The 19,293-nt window shown below is 39.3% G+C and overlaps 2 protein-coding genes across 3 annotated transcripts in view; both read right to left on the bottom strand.

The window, feature by feature from the left end:
* Positions 1-99: 99 nt before the first annotated feature.
* On the bottom strand, positions 100-7,379 carry LOC117332502 (RNA-binding protein 25-like). 2 transcript variants are annotated; one of them, XM_033891432.1, is made up of 5 exons: positions 7,263-7,378; positions 6,340-6,402; positions 5,904-5,999; positions 4,734-4,983; positions 100-4,163 (listed from the first exon to the last, which is right to left on the bottom strand). In XM_033891432.1, exons 1-5 carry the CDS (start codon positions 7,297-7,299, stop codon positions 3,185-3,187), a joined length of 1,425 nt encoding a protein of 474 aa, XP_033747323.1. In that variant the 5' UTR covers positions 7,300-7,378; the 3' UTR covers positions 100-3,184. The 2 variants fall into 2 exon arrangements, with proteins under 2 accessions (XP_033747323.1, XP_033747324.1); XM_033891433.1 differs by lacking the exon at positions 5,904-5,999 and having other exon boundaries at positions 7,263-7,379.
* A 1,295-nt stretch (positions 7,380-8,674) lies between these two features.
* Positions 8,675-19,293, bottom strand: part of LOC117332500 (autism susceptibility gene 2 protein-like) — a 250,883-nt gene continuing 240,264 nt past the window's right edge. Inside the window, exon 11 of the mRNA XM_033891431.1 lies at positions 8,675-8,770. Within this exon, the coding sequence (XP_033747322.1) occupies positions 8,703-8,770 (68 nt within the window). The 3' untranslated portion in view covers positions 8,675-8,702. The remainder of the gene's footprint in view (positions 8,771-19,293) is intronic.

The following is a 19,293-nucleotide window of genomic DNA, read 5'->3' as shown; positions in this document are numbered from 1 at the left end:
TAGTTTTCTAAGATAAAAGAAAAGGGCATACAGTGTAATATCTCACTAATAACTTATCAGATTTTCAATTATCACATAAAATATTTGGTTTGACTTCTCTTTTTTTTCATAATCATTCTCTATCAATGTCCCATATCTAGTAACTGCATCATATCAAACCTACCAAAAAGTATCGTCATATAGTAACACCCTACCAATATTATAGTATCATTATACAGTAATTCTGTACCATACAAGAGGTTTTTGTTTGTTTGCTCTGGTTTATTGCCCCATGAACAAACAGGGTCATTTGGAGGCAGATCTTCTTGTAGTAGTAGGTGACTACCTCACTTAACAACATAAGGAAGGCCTGTTACATGCCATCCAGAGTAATTACGATCATGTGTCTTGCTCAAGGACACAACTAATGACAGCACAGACCAGTCCATTTCTCAGCTTCTCTAGAAACATAAACTGATATATAGGTACTGAGCATCAAACCAGGCACCTCAGATCTCTATATAAGAGAGGTACATACAGTAATTCAAAAACATAATATCACAGTACAGAATATACCCAAAATGAAACTTTCACAGTGCTATGTTTTACATACAGTAATAAGCCCATCCTCAGAATTGACAATATTTGGATATTGATATCTCTCCTCTTCGATTGTTCTAAACAACATCCACTTCCTGCTTACACATGTAAATATTACCCATCATCCCTTGCTCAATACATGAAAATATTACCCATCATCCCTCGCTCGAACATATCAAACCGGGCTAAGTGTGTATAGCTGCCATTTTTAGGAATTTTCAATTTTAAAGAAACAGTTGTTAATTTATAAAATCATGATAAATGTCCTTTACTTTCTGTTACAGGTTGTAAACAACAGAAACTGTAATAAACTGAATAATTGTTAGAAGAAAGCTGATTTTGGAGGATGAATTGACAATGATAAACCGCCCGATACTGTGGTAATGTGCAAGGAAGACACTTCAATGTATGTTCGACTTAATTGTCGAATTAAATAAATGTTACTAAAACTAGTAATCTGTTTCAATTTGGAAAATTTATTAAATTGTGATATCCAACAGTAACTCGTTGTGGAACTTTTGAATGCTATTAGTTACAGCACATTACACTCGGCTGTCTGTGTGAAAAAAGTGATTTCAAATTGATAATTACATTGTCAATTAGATAAGTAACAAAAAGAAAAAAATATTGGTAATGGCAGTCCATCAACACAATAAGGTCAAAGGTCAAACAAGGCCACAAATTCTAAGGTATGTGATGTCCTTGCAATTTAAAACAACAGAAATTTGGAATGCAACATATTTCTAGAAAGTGTATTTTATAATAAGAGAAGAAAACACCTGAGAAGATTAAAGCTTTGAGCACACATAACACAGCAATAGTTTTCTCTCAAATGAAAGCACTTATAAACACATTCAAACAAGTTTTTAACATCTGGATATATATCACATTCATACAAGTCTTTTAACTATTCAACAAATACATCATGCATACTATATTCATTACACATGACTCTTCACATTGACTCTTCACATGCATCCATGATATAGCCTTCAAGGGAAAGGCAAAAGACTTTACCTGGAAAATAGGTTTGAAAAAGAACACTTTTTGGAACCATTCTGGTTAGATATGCTAGATCTCCAATTGGGGTAAAGAAAAATTATCTCAGGGTGTGACAATCACCTGATTTGGATGTGATAGGACACCCTTCCCCCTTGGTAATGAAATTACACTTTGGGTTTGGCCAACCTTCACCCTGAGTATGACGGAGACCCTCAAAGTACCCCTTATTGACCCACGAGTGTGACAGAGACCCTCAAAGTACCCCTTATTGACCCAAGAGTGTGACAGAGACCCTCAAAGTACCCCTTATTGACTCACGAGTGTGACAGAGTACCTCACTTTGCAGTGACAAACTACCCCTTAGTCACCCCGAGTGTGACAGAGACCGGAGACCCTCTACCCCTTATTCACCCACAAGTGTGACAGAGACCCTCACAGTACCCCTTATTGTTCCACGTGTGTGACAGAGGCCCTCAAAGTAGCCCTTATTGACCCATGAGTGTGACAGAGACCCTCACAGTAGCCTTATTCACCAGAGTGTGACAGAGACCCTCACAGTAGCCCTTATTCACCCACAAGTGTGACAGAGACCCTCAAAGTACCCCTTATTGACACACAAGTGTGACAGAGACCCTCAAAGTACCCCTTATTGACACACAAGTGTGACAGAGACCCTCACAGTAACCCTTATTCACCCCGAGTGTGACCGAGAAAGACTACCCCTTATTCACCCACAAGTGTGACAGAGACCCTCAAAGTACCCCTTATTCATCCACAAGTGTGACAGAGACAGACTACCCCTTATTCACCCACGAGTGTGACAGAGACCCTCACAGTAACCCTTATTCACCCACAAGTGTGACAGAGACCCTCAAAGTAACCCTTATTGACCCACAAGTGTGACAGAGACCCTCACAGTAACCCTTATTCACCCACAAGTGTGACAGAGACCCTCACAGTAACCCTTATACACCCACAAGTGTGATAGAGACAGACTACCCCTAGGAAGTAGTGAACTTCTTAGTGACAAGCGTCTTCTTGCCACTTAATCCTTGTACAGAACATCCCTCTGCAGAGTAAACCTTTCAAGCTAGAACTGAAACACGTCACTACCCACAATCTGTGACACTTGCGTTATCAATCCTGCACACTGTCGGAAACATTTTATTTAATCCATTAATACACTTTTTTTCACTTGTAAGCGAAGGAATGTTTATTTTTCAATATTTCAAAAATATTTCATTTTTTCAAACTGAATATTCCATATCCTAATCATAATCCATGGAAACTTTGTAAAATCCCATCACTTTCTCATAACACAGAAAACAACAATCTTTTGAGATATATCTTCAGTGTCTCAAAAACAAATAACTCCTATGGTACCAAATGATACATGGTCACGTTTAATCTTGGTTATTTTAGCACTGTTTTCCAACACTGTGTTTGCACTTCCAACCAGTCGACGGTTTGACTACCATGTCTGAAGTAGATCCGATTCCTAGCAGGAATCTTGGCACTGGCCAAAAGGCCAGATTCTTCGTCCTTTAGCTGAGCTGCCTATTATAACTATAATCACAAGTATGCTTATGTCATCTGAATCTCACTACCTACTGTGGGATTCAGGGTCTGTGGAATTGGAGTATGTATCCCGTTTATCCCCTAGGCCAGGGTCGCCATGGTGACCCTTGGACTTGGCCACAGCTGGGGAGTTGGAGTGACTATGTGAAGCAGCACTAGACGATGGGATAAGGGGAGGTGGAGCACACGCTGGAGAACTCCCCTTAACACCCACATGATTCAACATTGGACTCATTGTTCTGGCACCGAGGTGGTTCACCATGGGGCTTAAAGTAGTCCGTGCCCCAACATGGTTAACCATTGGACTCAGAGTCCTATTAAAGTGAGAAGCTGCTCCTAGTTCTGCTGTCCGTAAACCAGCCAACCGCGACTGCTGTTCATATGCTGCTAGGCGTTCACGTTCATACATGGGCATACTTGAGAGGTAGTCTCGACGGAATCGTTCATCCTGGAAAAGAAGCTCCTCCTTGCGTATGCGTTCCTGCTCCATCTCTAAAGAGGACGCATGTGAAGGAATGCGATGGATAAGTCTCTCGCGTTCACGTTCCATATCCTGTTGTAGCTGCAAGCGATGGTGATTAAACTCCAAAGCATTTTTTTCATACTGCCACAATGCTGGGTGTGAGGGCACACGATCAGCAGCCAGGAATGGGGATGCACCCATAAACAAACGACTGCGATCAAACATTGCCAATGGATTAGTGTGGTTTGGCATTGATGGTCCCAACATATACTCATTCCTTATTTTGTCTCTTTCTCCATGAAGTATATCCTCATCCCTTCTTTCCTCCTTAATTTTTAAACCACCTCGCTCATCATATCTACGTTCAAAGCTACTGTCTGATTTTGCAGAGCCCACACGTCCATTTTGGAGCGGTGACCTTGAACGTGACCTGGACCTTGCTGGTCGGATAGGTTCCGCAGGGAAAATTTTATCCCTGTCACGGCTTCTGTCTGTTAGGCAGTTGATCGGTAGTCTGTCTCGCTCATTGCTGCGCCTCTCTCTGAAATAACAAGCAGATTAGAATATAATGCAGTTATCATAAAAGAACATCTTCCTAATTCTGGATGTTAAATTATAAAATAGTACTGTCATGCTTCTGAATTGATCTCTGATAAAGTTCTTAATATTTCTATTGAAGAGGCTCTAATAAGTACAACATGACAAGTTTATGCATATGTATGTGTATGTAAATCAGACAAAGAAATCCATCATGTCCAATTGTATTTTGATTGGAAATATATATCACTTTTTCACAGACACTATGGAAATTGTAGACAATATCTACAGAATCCCATAGTTGCCATCTAGGATTAAAGGTTCTAAGTGATACCACTTGTTATCTGACAGTGGCAAGTGACGTTGACCTCAGAAACATTTAAAAGCCCTGTTGCAGGTATAAATATGATAATGTTCTACAAGACTTCTGTGAATGTCCAGAAACGAAAGGGTACATTTGCCAACAGACAGATCTACAGATGGAAACTGACTCTAGCAAACCAGTACCTCTGATTATTATGGTTTATATCTCAATATGAATGCAATGTCCCACTTGAAGGAGGAGGATTCTTACCTTTCCCTCTCGTCCTCTCGTCTCCTATCTAGGCCAATATATTCACGCTTCTCTCGTTCCTTTTCTCGTTCTCGCTCTAAATCACGTTCCTTTTCTCGTTCTCGTTCCTCTTTTTCTCTGTCCTCCATTTGTTTTGGCCAGGGAGTAGGAAATGATGGGGGTGTCCGGTGAAGTCGATTCCCCCAATCATGGGGTGGAGGGGTCATACCCGGCACACCAGTTACATCTCGACCACTGCTAAATGGAGCTCCTATAAAAGAAAGGTAACATTTCAATTCTTTTCCAATATGAGAAAAAACATCTACCCGGTAATTAAAAAAAAAAAAAATTGTTCTCCCCAAAAAATAGAATTATTGATGTCAATCCTTTACAGTGAACAAACCATTAAAATGTATTCCATGATCTTTGTTGATAACCATAATGATTCTGTAAACATTTCCATGCATATTTACTTTAACTTGCATAAATAGAAGATTGTATTTGACATACAAGGGAGACTACTGAGTGAAATAGGAGATACTGGTACCATTCACACGCACAAACTACATCTGTTATCGAGTCCCTGGATATCTACAGACAATATCACCGACAAAGGTCTCAACTCTGTTAATATGTCACTAAATATCATACCTAGCTGTCATTGTTTTGAAAAGTCTTTCAGATTTTACTTTGCTGTTGAGTTTTGTACCCCTTGCTATCTGCTCCCAGTTTAAGCTTAGACCTATAAAACTATGTCTGGCGCCGTAAGGACTACAAGGCACTTTTTGAAATTTTGCAATGTAATTTCTCTCAGAGGAAAAAAGAAAAGCGTTGATAGCAATTATTTTCGATAACATTTGGCTAGGTTTTATATGCCATTTAGATATCAGCACATTTCGATATCATAAGTTGAACTATGATATTAAGTATTGCCAGAAATTTATTCAGAACAAAACTATAAAAACTTCTCCAAGCAAAATAAAACAGTGTATAAAAGTTGATGTTTTAACCAAATATACAGGAGATCTAGCAACAGCTGAAACGTTATAGAATATAGAACAGTTTGAGGATTGTCAGGAACTGATTACATATTAATGACATATTACAGATGTGGGGACCTTTGTCTGTGGTAACACTACAACAAGAATAAGGAGAAAAGACAGAGGTTCACTACTTGTCTTTGTGACTTACGAAAGGGTGACAGAGACTTCTTACCAAGGCCACCAAACCCACTAAAGCCGCCAGGTAGAGCGGAGTAGGCAGCGGGCCGAGGAAACGGCGGCATGTCTGACAAAACAACAACACAGGGACTACAAGCATGCTGTATTAGTTTATCATCTCAATATATCAAAATGCTTTGTTACTTTGATTACAGGTGATTTGCATACAGAATATAATTCATACATGTTTTCTTCATTTCTTTCATTGCAAATTACATGTAACAATTAAATCAATGTAATTTCACAAAATTTTTGATGAAGAACTTTGTATGACATTCTTTACAATGGGTGTGTGTTTATGTATATATATACAAACATTTGGAACATTACAGTGAAATTGGGCAGGTTAGTAAAAGATCTTGATAATCTGTCAATATCAGGAATATACACTCCAGTACATTACTTACTTATTGCATTTTGTCCTATGAGACCACCATGTCCACTACTTTCCAACATACTTCTAGGCCCACCTGTAAAACAGAAAGACTGACTAACTAAGGGGAGACAACTGAAGTAAACAGATATGGGTAAGCATTGAAATCGGCCATTCCAACTAAGGGCAGATAACTCATAGAGGGCAGTTACCTTTGAAATAGACAATTCTGACTTACTAAGGGTAGATAACTCATATAGGGAAGTTACTTTTTTTAAAAGACAATTCTGACTTACCAAAGGTAGATAACTCAGAGAGGGAAGTTACATTTTTTAATAGACAATTCTGACTTACTAAGGGCAGATAACTCATGATTAAAGGTGATGGTTTCTGTTTTTGTCCTGAACAAAAATGTTAGAATTTTGTTACGTGTTTATGAGATGAACTAATCTATTACAAAGCAATGGCATTTAAAACATTTTACATATATATCTCTGGGGCATAATCCATCATTATGCATGATGCATGTCTCTGTCAATAGGAAATGTGAAATATTTGTACCATCACTGAACCATCACCTAGTAGTGAGACAGGCTTGCACCTACATTAATCAGACTGGTAACTTCTGACATGACACACGTCAATACGTGATAATATTTACACTAATGGACTGGTTAGCTCTATTTCCTTTGTCCCAGTAAGTTGGGATTGAGGCTGATGGACATATCTACCTGGTCCCAGTAAGTTGGGATTGAGGCTGATGGACATATCTACCTGGTCCCAGTAAGTTGGGATTGAGGCTGATGGACATATCTACCTGGTCCCAGTAAGATGCGAGTGAGGCTAATACATTTTGTACACATATCTACCTGGTCCCTGTAAGCTGGGAGTGGGGCTGATGGGACATATCTACCTGGTCCCTGTAAGCTGGGAGTGGGGCTGATGGGACATATCTACCTGGTCCCAGTAAGCTGGGAGTGAGGCTGATGGACATATCTACCTGGTCCCAGTAAGCTGGGAGTTAGGCTGATACATTTTGTACACATATCTATCTGGTCCCTGTAAGCTAGGAGTGGGGCTGGTGGACATATTTACCTGGTCCCAGTAAGCTGGGAGTGGATCCTAGTTCTGGTCCTTTGTGGACACTGCTACCAAGAAGTAGATGACTTGGGGGCCGCAGTGGTTCCACAGTTTTGCCGTCTGATTGGCCTTTTTGGGGATCAGACTGCCTTTGTTGGTGTTGGTAGATTTCCCATGCTATCCTTACATGGACAGCACACCACTTTCCTGACTTCTGCAATAAAACATAGACCAAATATAGTCAGCCAATATCATTGAAAAAAAATATTATACCCAAGCTCACAACATTTTTAGTATCTAGTATTTCAAAATCAATCGAGTCCAGAACTTGATGCCTATAATTTCAAGTCTGTTACTTCCATCACACGGTTAGAATTGGTCAATACAAAATAAAATTGATCTAAATAGGATTAGAAACCGACATATTGTGTTAATATCAATGAAAAACAACTCTTCGCCATTATAAGAAGAACCCCAGGGTTGAAACTTATAATACTTATTAATGCAATACTAATTATACCACAATACAAAAAGATATTAAGTACTTTTTCCTTATAGCAGCTCTGCTACCACCTCAAATGAACAACTATTACATCACCAATGATCAGACACTTTTAATTCCTATATGCACGAGAGCTCTCATAAGGGAGATAACCGAGTTTAAAATATTTTAAAAAAAAAAGTGATTACGACAAATGTCTAAAGGGAGATAACTGGATTCTTAAATTTTCGCTAGTGGGCAAAATGTATGCTCAGATAATAGCTACTATTACTCAGGTGAAATTGGAATATGACTGTATGGACACAGGCTGCAGCATCGTCGGAGGAAAGTTGTAGAAGATATGAGCAGTGAGCTGATTATGATTGTAACAGCGCCCATGCAATAGCTGTCACTGTGATACAGCAAGACATGACATAAGCAGCGGTTTGTGGTTTATAGTTGGCATAATGGTATCAATGATGCAGATTGGAGTCAAATAGTTAACCATAGCCTTTTTCAAATTATCAAAAAAACATGAAAATTTCAAGGGGATCTTTTTATAAATTATTCTTATTCTGCATGTTGATTAACTAAAAACAAATATTGGTAGATCGAACTAATTTTCAAAGAATTTTCAACAATCAATTTTTTTTTTTTTAAACTCCTACATTTACATCAATACACCTGATTCCATCAAATAATTAAATTTTTATATCAATTTTCCGTTGTTTCAGATTTTATATGTAGAACTTTCCAAACACTCTAGACGCGGCTATCTGGGACAGGGTAAAGCAACACTAACTTTTTGGGCAGGCAGAGCTCCCCCTGGGGTGGGGTTAGCCTTGTCTCGGTCTCGAAGAGATGCTAGCATCATCTGGGCTGGGTGCAGGCTTGACGATACACGCTGTAAAGCAAACATTGCAAATCACAGTCACACAAACACTTTGGATAAGTCACAGTCACACAAACCCTTAGATAAAGACAATCGCACACCAGTTTTTAATTAACAAGCAGTACACTCATCATGAGAATGTTTATTTCTATAGTAAATACAATGAAAAAGAACCTGGTAGGATATATTCTTGTTTCTTATAAATCATGATATTAAGGATACCAGTGCTTTGTTTAAATCTAGGTTTGACAAGATATATAGTCATGTTTTAATATATTTCCATGACAATGGAGCACCTCTACATATCTAGTGGGCCATAAAAGGCCTTTTAATGTCATGCCAATCCAAAGAGAATATTTTAATGTACACATACAATAGAAGCAACCTGTATCTCATTTATAACAGGCACAAATTTATGACATAATATCAGCAATAATTTCAGGAAAGTCAACATGGCAATGTATGCTTGGGATTTAATTTCCATTTCATCAGCCACTAATTAGCCGAGATGTAATACATATTTTCATGGCAGCCCTACACATCTGTGTTCTGATTGGATAGTACAGTCACAGGTGGCATATCAGCAAATCACCTGGCTTCCATGGTAACCATATGAATTTTATGAATTTATTCTCTTATATATCTGGAAAAATGCAATATACATTATGACATAAAATATTTATGAGATTTGAAAACAGCTGGTAATTTTCCAGGGAAACGATTGATGAGTTTGCGGAGAAAATGCTTTGCGGCAGACTACATTACAACCATAGAAAATATTTGATAGAAATCCATCTGTGTGTACAGCTTTACAACATAACACATGTATTATAGATGATTAATCTTGCTCTTTATGTTCTTATTTTAAAATCAATAAGCCAGGATTTTTCCTACTGACATCATAACGAGACATAAAATGATATATAAACAGAAGTGTGTTGTACGATTCTGTAGAGAGAGACGACAATTAAAATGAGAGAAGTTGATGGAACTCATGAATGAATCAATTTAAGGACTGGTATATATAGCCACAGTGGTAACAATACACCCATGTATCCAAAATACATGATTACAAGTAGCTACCTTAATCATCGAGGTACACAAACAATGGTGTCCATCTGTCACTCTTACCTATCCTAACCAGAACTGACACAATCTGTCACTCTTACTTATCCTAACCAGAACTGACACAATCTGTCACTCTTACTTATCCTAACCAGAACTGACACAATCTGTCACTCTTACCTGTCCTAACCAGAACTGACACAATCTGTCACTCTTACTTATCCTAACCAGAACTGACACAATCTGTCACTCTTACTTATCCTAACCAGAACTGACACAATCTGTCACTCTTACTTATCCTAACCAGAATTGACACAATCTGTCACTCTTACCTGTCCTTACCAGAACTGACACAATCTGTCACTCTTACCTGTCCTAACCGGAACTGACACAATCTGTCACTCTTACCTATCCTTACCAGAACTGACACAATCTGTCACTCTTACCTATCCTAACCAGAACTGACACAATCTGTCACTCTTACTTATCCTAACCAGAACTGACACAATCTGTCACTCTTACCTGTCCTAACCAGAACTGACACAATCTGTCACTCTTACCTGTCCTAACCAGAACTGACACAATCTGTCACTCTTACCTATCCTAACCAGAACTGACACAATCTGTCACTCTTACCTGTCCTAACCAGAACTGACACAATCTGTCACTCTTACCTGTCCTAACCAGAACTGACACAATATGTCACTCTTACCTGTCCTTACCAGAACTGACACAATCTGTCACTCTTACCTATCCTTACCAGAACTGACACAATCTGTCACTCTTACCTGTCCTAACCGGAACTGACACAATCTGTCACTCTTACTTATCCTAACCGGAACTGACACAATCTGTCACTCTTACCTGTCCTAACCGGAACTGACACAATCTGTCACTCTTACTTATCCTAACCGGAACTGACACAATCTGTCACTCTTACCTGTCCTAACCAGAACTGACACAATCTGTCACTCTTACCTATCCTAACCGGAACTGACACAATCTGTCACTCTTACTTATCCTAACCGGAACTGACACAATCTGTCACTCTTACCTGTCCTAACCAGAACTGACACAATCTGTCACGTTTACCTGTCCTTACCAGAACTGACACAATCTGTCACTCTTACCTATCCTAACCAGAACTGACACAATCTGTCACTCTTACTTATCCTAACCGGAACTGACACAATCTGTCACTCTTACCTGTCCTAACCGGAACTGACACAATCTGTCACTCTTACCTATCCTAACCAGAACTGACACAATCTGTCACTCTTACCTGTCCTAACCAGAACTGACACAATCTGTCACTCTTACCTGTCCTTACCAGAACTTACACAATCTGTCACTCTTACCTGTCCTTACCAGAACTGACACAATCTGTCACTCTTACCTGTCCTAACCAGAACTGACACAATCTGTCACTCTTACCTGTCCTTACCAGAACTTACACAATCTGTCACTCTTACCTATCCTTACCAGAACTGACACAATCTGTCACTCTTACCTGTCCTAACCAGAACTGACACAATCTGTCACTCTTACTTATCCTAACCGGAACTGACACAATCTGTCACTCTTACCTGTCCTAACCGGAACTGACACAATCTGTCACTCTTACCTGTCCTAACCAGAACTGACACAATCTGTCACTCTTACCTATCATAACCAGAACTGACACAATCTGTCACTCTTACCTGTCCTAACCGGAACTGACACAATCTGTCACTCTTACCTGTCCTAACCAGAACTGACACAATCTGTCACTCTTACCTATCCTAACCGGAACTGACACAATCTGTCACTCTTACTTATCCTAACCGGAACTGACACAATCTGTCACTCTTACCTGTCCTAACCAGAACTGACACAATCTGTCACGTTTACCTGTCCTTACCAGAACTGACACAATCTGTCACTCTTACCTGTCCTAACCGGAACTGACACAATCTGTCACTCTTACCTGTCCTAACCGGAACTGACACAATCTGTCACTCTTACCTATCCTAACCAGAACTGACACAATCTGTCACTCTTACCTGTCCTAACCAGAACTGACACAATCTGTCACTCTTACCTGTCCTTACCAGAACTTACACAATCTGTCACTCTTACCTGTCCTTACCAGAACTGACACAATCTGTCACTCTTACCTGTCCTAACCAGAACTGACACAATCTGTCACTCTTACCTGTCCTTACCAGAACTTACACAATCTGTCACTCTTACCTGTCCTTACCAGAACTGACACAATCTGTCACTCTTACCTGTCCTTACCAGAACTGACACAATCTGTCACTCTTACCTGTCCTTACCAGAACTGACACAATCTGTCACTCTTACCTATCCTTACCAGAACTGACACAATCTGTCACTCTAACCTATCATAACCGGAACTATGTCGAAAACTATGTGTTAAACATTCCACAGACTGTATCCTTACATCTAAATTCCTCTGCTGTTTTAGAATTTGTAAATCTAAACTGACATATCCATGATTTATGTCTTCTTCTAAATCTGTTTATAAATTTAAAGCTTCTAGATAAACTTTGCAATTGCAAATCTGCCTTTCATAATATGCAAATACATGTAGTTATAATGTCATTTTAAAAACTTGTTTACTAATCTAAATTTTTGGGGTGTACACCCTGAACCTATTGATAAAATGCAGCATTCATCCCGGGACAGGATCAACCTGAACATGAGACATAGTAAAGGCTAAGGTTAACAGTAAAATAGCCGGTAGAAAAAATGAAAAGTAAGAGACATTTTTCAGTGACAGCTTTAAGCACAAATCAAGCACAATAGGTTAGGCTGATTATTAGAACAAAACTTGTATTGTTTAAAGACAAGGCATTCAAAGAGGACACTGCTGCAGTGATATATCTATTGATGAGTTTTAGTGACAGCAAGCCTGGTTATTTATTTATCTGACTATAGAGAACCAAACAAATATTTCAATTTGATCCCGGAACAATTTCATATACCCTTTTTTATTCCATCTCACATTTTGTGGACTCGTTGATCCCTAACAGTTCTATATATCCCTTTTTACATCATAAAACATTCAACAGGTTCAATAATAAATTTTGCAAAATTATATCTTATAATTCTGAACAAATTCTAATTTGTTAACCAATAAAGAACAAGAGCTTATGAAGGTCATGCATATTTATAAGAGATGACATTAAGGCAAAATTGTATTATGAAAATTCCTGAATCTCCTCAATCTCCCAAAGAGGTCATGACACTCCTCAATATATCCCAGCCCCATCGTCGTGAGAAACACTTTGGAAGTAAAAAATATGACGGAAATTTTCCATTGGAGTCCAAGTTTGATGCTTTGATGGTATTGACTTGTGGTGTAACAAATTTCATTCCATTGATGACTCAGAGGTTCTTTTGTGACAAATTAGACAATTTGTTTTACCAATTCAACCCTCAATAATCACTTCATAAACCGACATTGTTTCAACAGTTTAAAGCACTCAGCAGCCAGGACAACAAATTATATAGTTACTTTATCATCAACAATTGTGTTTTGTGGTCATCAGTTATAACTTATGTCTTAATATTTCAAAAAGCACCTGCTGCTGCTGAAAAAAAGTGACAACATGTGTACAATTGACACTCAGGTCCACACAGTACTTAACAGTTTACACTCGGGTCTACACAGTACTTAACAGTTTACACTCGGGTCTACACAGTACTTAACAGTTTACACTCGGGTCTACACAGTACTTTACAGTTTACACTCGGGTCTACACAGTACTTAACAGTTTACACTCGGGTCTACATAGTACTTAACAGTTTACACTCAGGTCTACACAGTACTTATAACAGTTTACACTCAGGTCTACACAGTACTTAACAGTTTACACTCGGGTCTACACAGTACTTAACAGTTTACACTCGGGTCTACACAGTACTTAACAGTTTACACTCGGGTCTACACAGTACTTAACAGTTTACACTCGGGTCTACACAGTACTTAACAGTTTACACTCGGGTCTACACAGTACTTAACAGTTTACACTCGGGTCTACACAGTACTTAACAGTTAACACTCGGGTCTACACAGTACTTAACAGTTTACACTCGGGTCTACACAGTACTTAACAGTTTACACTCGGGTCTACACAGTACTTAACAGTTTACACTCGGGTCTACACAGTACTTAACAGTTTACACTCGGGTCTACATAGTACTTAACGGTTTACACTCAGGTCTACACAGTACTTAATAGTTTACACTCAGGTCTACATAGTACTTAACAGTTTACACTCGGGTCTACACAGTACTTAACAGTTTACACTCAGGTCTACACAGTACTTAACAGTTTACACTCGGGTCTACACAGTACTTAACAGTTTACACTCAGGTCTACACAGTACTTAACAGTTTACACTCGGGTCTACACAGTACTTAACAGTTTACACTCAGGTCTACACAGTACTTAACAGTTTACACTCGGGTCTACACAGTACTTAACAGTTTACACTCGGGTCTACACAGTACTTAACAGTTAACACTCAGGTCTACACAGTACTTAACAGTTTACACTCGGGTCTACACAGTACTTAACAGTTTACACTCGGGTCTACACAGTACTTGACAGTTTACACTCAGGTCTACACAGAACTTAACAGTTTACACTCGGGTCTACACAGTACTTAATAGTTTACACTCGGGTCTACACGGTACTTAACAGTTAACACTCAGGTCTACACAGTACTTAACAGTTTACACTCGGGTCTACACAGAACTTAACAGTTTACACTCAGGTCTACACAGTACTTAACAGTTTACACTCGGGTCTACACAGTACTTAACAGTTAACACTCAGGTCTACACAGTACTTAACAGTTTACACTCGGGTCTACACAGTACTTAACAGTTTACACTCGGGTCTACACAGTACTTAACAGTTTACACTCAGGTCTACACAGAACTTAACAGTTTACACTCAGGTCTACACAGTACTTAACAGTTTACACTCGGGTCTACACAGTACTTAACAGTTAACACTCAGGTCTACACAGTACTTAACAGTTTACACTCGGGTCTACACAGTACTTAACAGTTTACACTCGGGTCTACACAGTACTTAACAGTTTACACTCAGGTCTACACAGTACTTAACAGTTTACACTCGGGTCTACACAGTACTTTACAGTTTACACTCGGGTCTACACAGTACTTAACAGTTTACACTCAGGTCTACACAGTACTTAACAGTTTACACTCGGGTCTACACAGTACTTTACAGTTTACACTCGGGTCTACACAGTACTTAACAGTTTACACTCGGGTCTACACAGTACTTAACAGTTTACACTCAGGTCTACACAGTACTTAACAGTTTACACTCGGGTCTACACAGTACTTAATAGTTTACACTCGGGTCTACACAGTACTTAATAGTTTACACTCGGGTCTACACAGTACTTAACAGTTTACACTCGGGTCTACACAGTACTTTACAGTTTACACTCGGGTCTACACAGTACTTAACAGTTTACACTCGGGTCTACACAGTACTAAACAGTTTACACTCGGGTCTACACAGTACTTAACAGTTTACACTCGGGTCTACACAGTACTTAACAGTTTACACTCGGGTCTACACAGTACTTAACAGTTTACACTCGGGTCTACACAATACTTAACAGTTTACACTCGGGTCTACACAGTACTTAATAGTTTACACTCAGGTCTACATAGTACTTAATAGTTTACACTCGGGTCTACACAGTACTTAACAGTTTACACTCGGGTCTACACAGTACTTAACAGTTTACAATCAGGTCTACATAGTACTTAACAGTTTACACTCGGGTCTACACAGTACTTAACAGTTTACACTCGGGTTTACACAGTACTTAACAGTTTACACTCGGGTCTACACAGTACTTAACAGTTTACACTCGGGTCTACACAGTACTTAACAGTTTACACTCGGGTCTACACAGTACTTAATAGTTTACACTCGGGTCTACACAGTACTTAACAGTTTACACTCGGGTCTACACAGTACTTAACAGTTTACACTCGGGTCTACACAGTACTTAACAGTTTACACTCGGGTCTACACAGTACTTAACAGTTTACACTCGGGTCTACACAGTACTTAACAGTTTACACTCGGGTCTACACAGTACTTAACAGTTTACACTCGGGTCTACACAGTACTTAATAGTTTACACTCGGGTCTACACAGTACTTAACAGTTTACACTCGGGTCTACACAGTACTTAACAGTTTACACTCGGGTCTACACAGTACTTAATAGTTTACACTCGGGTCTACACAGTACTTAACAGTTTACACTCGGGTCTACACAGTACTTAACAGTTTACACTCGGGTCTACACAGTACTTAACAGTTTACACTCGGGTCTACACGATACTTAACAGTTTACACTCGGGTCTACACAGTACTTAACAGTTTACACTCGGGTCTACATAGTACTTAATAGTTTACACTCGGGTCTACACAGTACTTAACAGTTTACACTCGGGTCTACACAGTACTTAACAGTTTACACTCGGGTCTACACAGTACTTAACAGTTTACACTCGGGTCTACACAGTACTTAACAGTTTACACTCAGGTCTACACAGTAATTAACAGTTTACACTCGGGTCTACACAGTTCTTAACAGTTTACACTCGGGTCTACACAGTACTTAACAGTTTACACTCGGGTCTACACAGTACTTAACAGTTTACACTCGGGTCTACACAGTACTTAACAGTTTACACTCGGGTCTACACAGTACTTAACAGTTTACACTCGGGTCTACACAGTACTTAACAGTTTACACTCGGGTCTACACAGTACTTAACAGTTTACACTCAGGCCTACACAGTACTTAATAGTTTACACTCAGGTCTACACAGTACTTAACAGTTTACACTCAGGTCTACACAGTACTTAACAGTTTACACTCAGGTCTACACAGTACTTAACAGTTTACACTCGGGTCTACACAGTACTTAATAGTTTACACTCGGGTCTACACAGGGGTCTACACAGTACTTAACAGTTTACACTCGGGTCTACACAGTACTTAACAGTTTACACTCGGGTCTACACAGTACTTAACAGTTTACACTCGGGTCTACACAGTACTTAATAGTTTACACTCGGGTCTACACAGGGTCTACACAGTACTTAACAGTTTACACTTGGGTCTACACAGTACTTAACAGTTTACACTCGGGTCTACACAGTACTTAATAGTTTACACTCGGGTCTACACAGGGGTCTACACAGTACTTAACAGTTTACACTCGGGTCTACACAGTACTTAACAGTTTACACTCGGGTCTACACAGTACTTAACAGTTTACACTCGGGTCTACACGGTACTTAACAGTTTACACTCGGGTCTACACAGTACTTAACAGTTTACACTCGGGTCTACACGGTACTTAACAGTTTACACTCGGGTCTACACAGTACTTAATAGTTTACACTCGGGTCTACACAGTACTTAACAGTTTACACTCGGGTCTACACAGTACTTAACAGTTTACACTCGGGTTTACACAGTACTTAACAGTTTACACTCGGGTCTACACAGTACTTAACAGTTTACACTCGGGTCTACACAGTACTTAACAGTTTACACTCGGGTCTACACAGTACTTAATAGTTTACACTCAGGTCTACACAGTACTTAATAGTTTACACTCAGGTCTACACAGTACTTAACAGTTTACACTCGGGTCTACACAGTACTTAACAGTTTACACTCGGGTCTACATAGTACTTAACAGTTTACACTCGGGTCTACACAGTACTTAATAGTTTACACTCGGGTCTACACAGTACTTAACAGTTTACACTCGGGTCTACACGGTACTTAACAGTTTACACTCGGGTCTACACGGTACTTAACAGTTTACACTCGGGTCTACATGGTACTTAACAGTTTACACTCGGGTCTACACAGTACTTAACAGTTTACACTCAGGTCTACACAGTACTTAATAGTTTACACTCGGGTCTACATAGTATTACAGTTTACACTCAGGTCTACACAGTACTTAATAGTTTACACTCGGGTCTACACAGTACTTAACAGTTTACACTCGGGTCTACACAGTACTTAACAGTTTACACTCGGGTCTACACAGTACTTAACAGTTTACACTCGGGTCTACACAGTACTTAACAGTTTACACTCGGGTCTACACAGTACTTAATAGTTTACACTCGGGTCTACACAGTACTTAACAGTTTACACTCGGGTCTACACAGTACTTAACAGTTTACACTCGGGTCTACACAGTACTTAACAGTTTACACTCGGGTCTACACAGTACTTAACAGTTTACACTCGGGTCTACACAGTACTTAACAGTTTACACTCGGGTCTACACAGTACTTAATAGTTTACACTCGGGTCTACACAGTACTTAACAGTTTACACTCGAGTCTACACAGTACTTAACAGTTTACACTCGGGTCTACACAGTACTTAACAGTTTACACTCGGGTCTACACAGTACTAAAGTTTACACTCGGGTCTACACAGTACTTAACAGTTTACACTCAGGCCTACACAGTACTTAATAGTTTACACTCGGGCCTACACAGTACTTAATAGTTTACACTCAGGCCTACACAGTACTTAACAGTTTACACTCAGGTCTACACAGTACTTAATAGTTTACACTCGGGTCTACACAGTACTTAACAGTTTACACTCGGGTCTACACAGTACTTAACAGTTTACACTCGGGTCTACACAGTACTTAACAGTTTACACTCGGGTCTACACAGTACTTAATAGTTTACACTCGGGTCTACACAGTACTTAACAGTTTACACTCGGGTCTACACAGTACTTAACAGTTTACACTCGGGTCTACACAGTACTTAACAGTTTACACTCGGGTCTACACAGTACTTAATAGTTTACACTCGGGTCTACACAGTACTTAACAGTTTACACTCAGGCCTACACAGTACTTAATAGTTTACACTCGGGCCTACACAGTACTTAATAGTTTACACTCAGGCCTACACAGTACTTAACAGTTTACACTCAGGTCTACACAGTACTTAACAGTTTACACTCGGGTCTACACAGTACTTAACAGTTTACACTCGGGCCTACACAGTACTTAATAGTTTACACTCAGGTCTACACAGTACTTAATAGTTTACACTCGGGTCTACACAGTACTTAACAGTTTACACTCGGGTCTACACAGTACTTAACAGTTTAAAAGACATCACTGTGAGATATGATTTTATTGACCAGGGCCTTTACCCATTACACAAGGTGATCATTTCCAGATCATCAGATATACCGACAATACCCCAGTAGTTGGTAGTACTGGTACAATCTACCAAACAGGAAATTCATATATCCTGTGCCGGTCATGAAGCAGATGACTAATTTTCACAGTTCAGACCTTTGGGATACCTGTCAGGCAGGAACTTTAATTTAA

Source organism: Pecten maximus, chromosome 8 (genome assembly GCF_902652985.1).
Source record: "Pecten maximus chromosome 8, xPecMax1.1, whole genome shotgun sequence".
In the NCBI taxonomy this organism is placed as follows: domain Eukaryota; kingdom Metazoa; phylum Mollusca; class Bivalvia; order Pectinida; family Pectinidae; genus Pecten; species Pecten maximus.
This window is presented reverse-complemented; position numbering and strand designations above follow the sequence as displayed.